This window comes from Fukomys damarensis, unplaced genomic scaffold (genome assembly GCF_012274545.1).
Source record: "Fukomys damarensis isolate Sample0158 unplaced genomic scaffold, DMR_v1.0_HiC HiC_scaffold_37, whole genome shotgun sequence".
NCBI lineage: Eukaryota > Metazoa > Chordata > Mammalia > Rodentia > Bathyergidae > Fukomys > Fukomys damarensis.
The window spans coordinates 3,251,745-3,253,567 of NW_022900949.1; the positions used below are offsets into that span (position 1 = coordinate 3,251,745).

General features: G+C 57.5%; 1 protein-coding gene across 1 annotated transcript in view; it reads left to right on the forward strand.

The window, feature by feature from the left end:
• The first annotated feature begins 1,346 nt into the window (after positions 1–1,346).
• Snapc2 (small nuclear RNA activating complex polypeptide 2) overlaps positions 1,347–1,823 on the forward strand; it is a 3,475-nt gene continuing 2,998 nt past the window's right edge. Inside the window, exon 1 of the mRNA XM_010605717.1 lies at positions 1,347–1,359. Within this exon, the coding sequence (XP_010604019.1) occupies positions 1,347–1,359 (13 nt within the window). The remainder of the gene's footprint in view (positions 1,360–1,823) is intronic.

A 1,823-nucleotide genomic window follows, 5' to 3' on the forward strand; every position in this document is an offset into this window, starting at 1 on the left:
GCCCGCGGCCTGCCAGACCGCAGGGAGGCAGGCGAGCGAGGGCGGGGAGGTCTGAAACGAGAGCTGAGGCGGGAGGTGATGGTGATGGTGACGACCCTTCCTAGAGCTTCACTCTCGCACTAGGCACAGTGCTAAATGATGTCGCGCGCCCACAATCATTTAACCCTAACAACCTACAGCTAGTTACTGCTGTAATCCCTAGAAGAGACGAGGAAAACAAGAGTCCTCTCTGAGACTGTCACTTGCCAAAGATCATAACTGAGCTGGGCTGTGGTGGCGCACGCCTGTAATCCCAGCACTCTGGAGGCTGAGGCAGGAGGATCGCCACAAGTTCAAGGCCAGCCTGAGCTACATAGTGAGTTCCAGGCCAGCCTGAACCGCACAGTGAGACCCTGTCTCAAAAAAACATTTTTTAAAAGTCATAACATTAATTGGTGGGATTCGAAGTCAGGGACTAGGGTCATCCTCGGAGGTCCTCAAACCTTGGACGGGAGAATTCGGGGTTCACACCCATTTCCTGCTCTCACCCCAGCACAGACTAACAGGAGAGGCCAACAGGCATTGGGAAGGAGACCGGCATAGTGCCCCCTCTAGCCCCAGCAGTGGCGCCCCCCGCAGGACTGAGACTACACAGCCAAGCCCTGCTTCCGGACCAGGCCTGCCAGGGCCCGGCCCACGGCCTCTGGCACCACACTGAGACCATGACCCCTCCTCCCTTTCCACCTTATCGGGGCTCCAAATAAACCTCTGGACTGACTGAGCCTGCTAACTTCTGGTGGGGTCACCAGGTGCGCCCAGCACAGGTGCAGACGCTCGGGAGACAGCCTGGGAACAGTACTTTGGGGGACTCAAGGCTCGCAAAGGTGTGGACTGGAGGGCTGGGCCCTAGAGTGGGCTGCTAGCCCATAGCTCTGAGGTGTTTTGTCCCAAACAAAAGCGATGCGCCGAGCATGGTGGCGCACGCCTGTCATCCCAGCACTTGGGAGGCTGAGGCAGGAAGATCGCTGGAGACCAGCCTGGACTACACAGTGAGTTCCAGGTCAGTCTCAACTACATAGGGAGACCGAGTCTCAAAACAAGCACAAACAAACAAAAAAGTGACGCCCGACCCTGCCAGCTCGAATGTAAAATAAGCCACGACTTCCTCCAACCCTGGAAACCAGCCCACCCACCCCCTTCCATCTTCCCCCAGCCTGGCCTTCTCTCATGTCCAGCCCCTGCCTTCCTCAGGTCTTAACCTTCTACCTCTCTCCTCGGGTCTCTCCAAGGTAACTGATCTGATTCTGCACTCCCGTTCAATCGCTTGCCTTGTCTAGAGTTCCTTAAATCCCTCCTTGGCGGCCGTGATGATGCACGCCTGTAATCTCACTCAGCAGGCTGAAGCAAGAGGATAGCCATGAGTTCGAGGCCAGTTTGGGAGCGAGGCCCAGTCTAAAAACGAAATAAGCAAATCCCTCCTGCTGGAGCTCCTGTCTCCCCTGTGCATAGGCAGAAGACTCCTACCCCATTTACAGATGAGGAACTTGAGGCCTGGCAAGGTTAAATTACTTGCCCAAGGTCCCCAGGGCGATCCGACCGCAGAGTCCAGGCTCTTGACCAGGGCTGGGCTGCCTTAGAAAAGAGCACACAGTAGGACTTCCAAGAGGCAGCTAGGAATGCAGGGAGGGCAAGCGACCCAAGGTCGGGTCCAGTTCACACATGAGCTACACCGCGGACTGAGAGTCTCCAGCGCCCCGCCAGCAAACGCGAAGCCGCGCCCCCATCTGCTTCCGCCTTCGCGCGGTGCTTGCCGACCTCGGCAGCTTCCGTAGCCCCGCCCACCA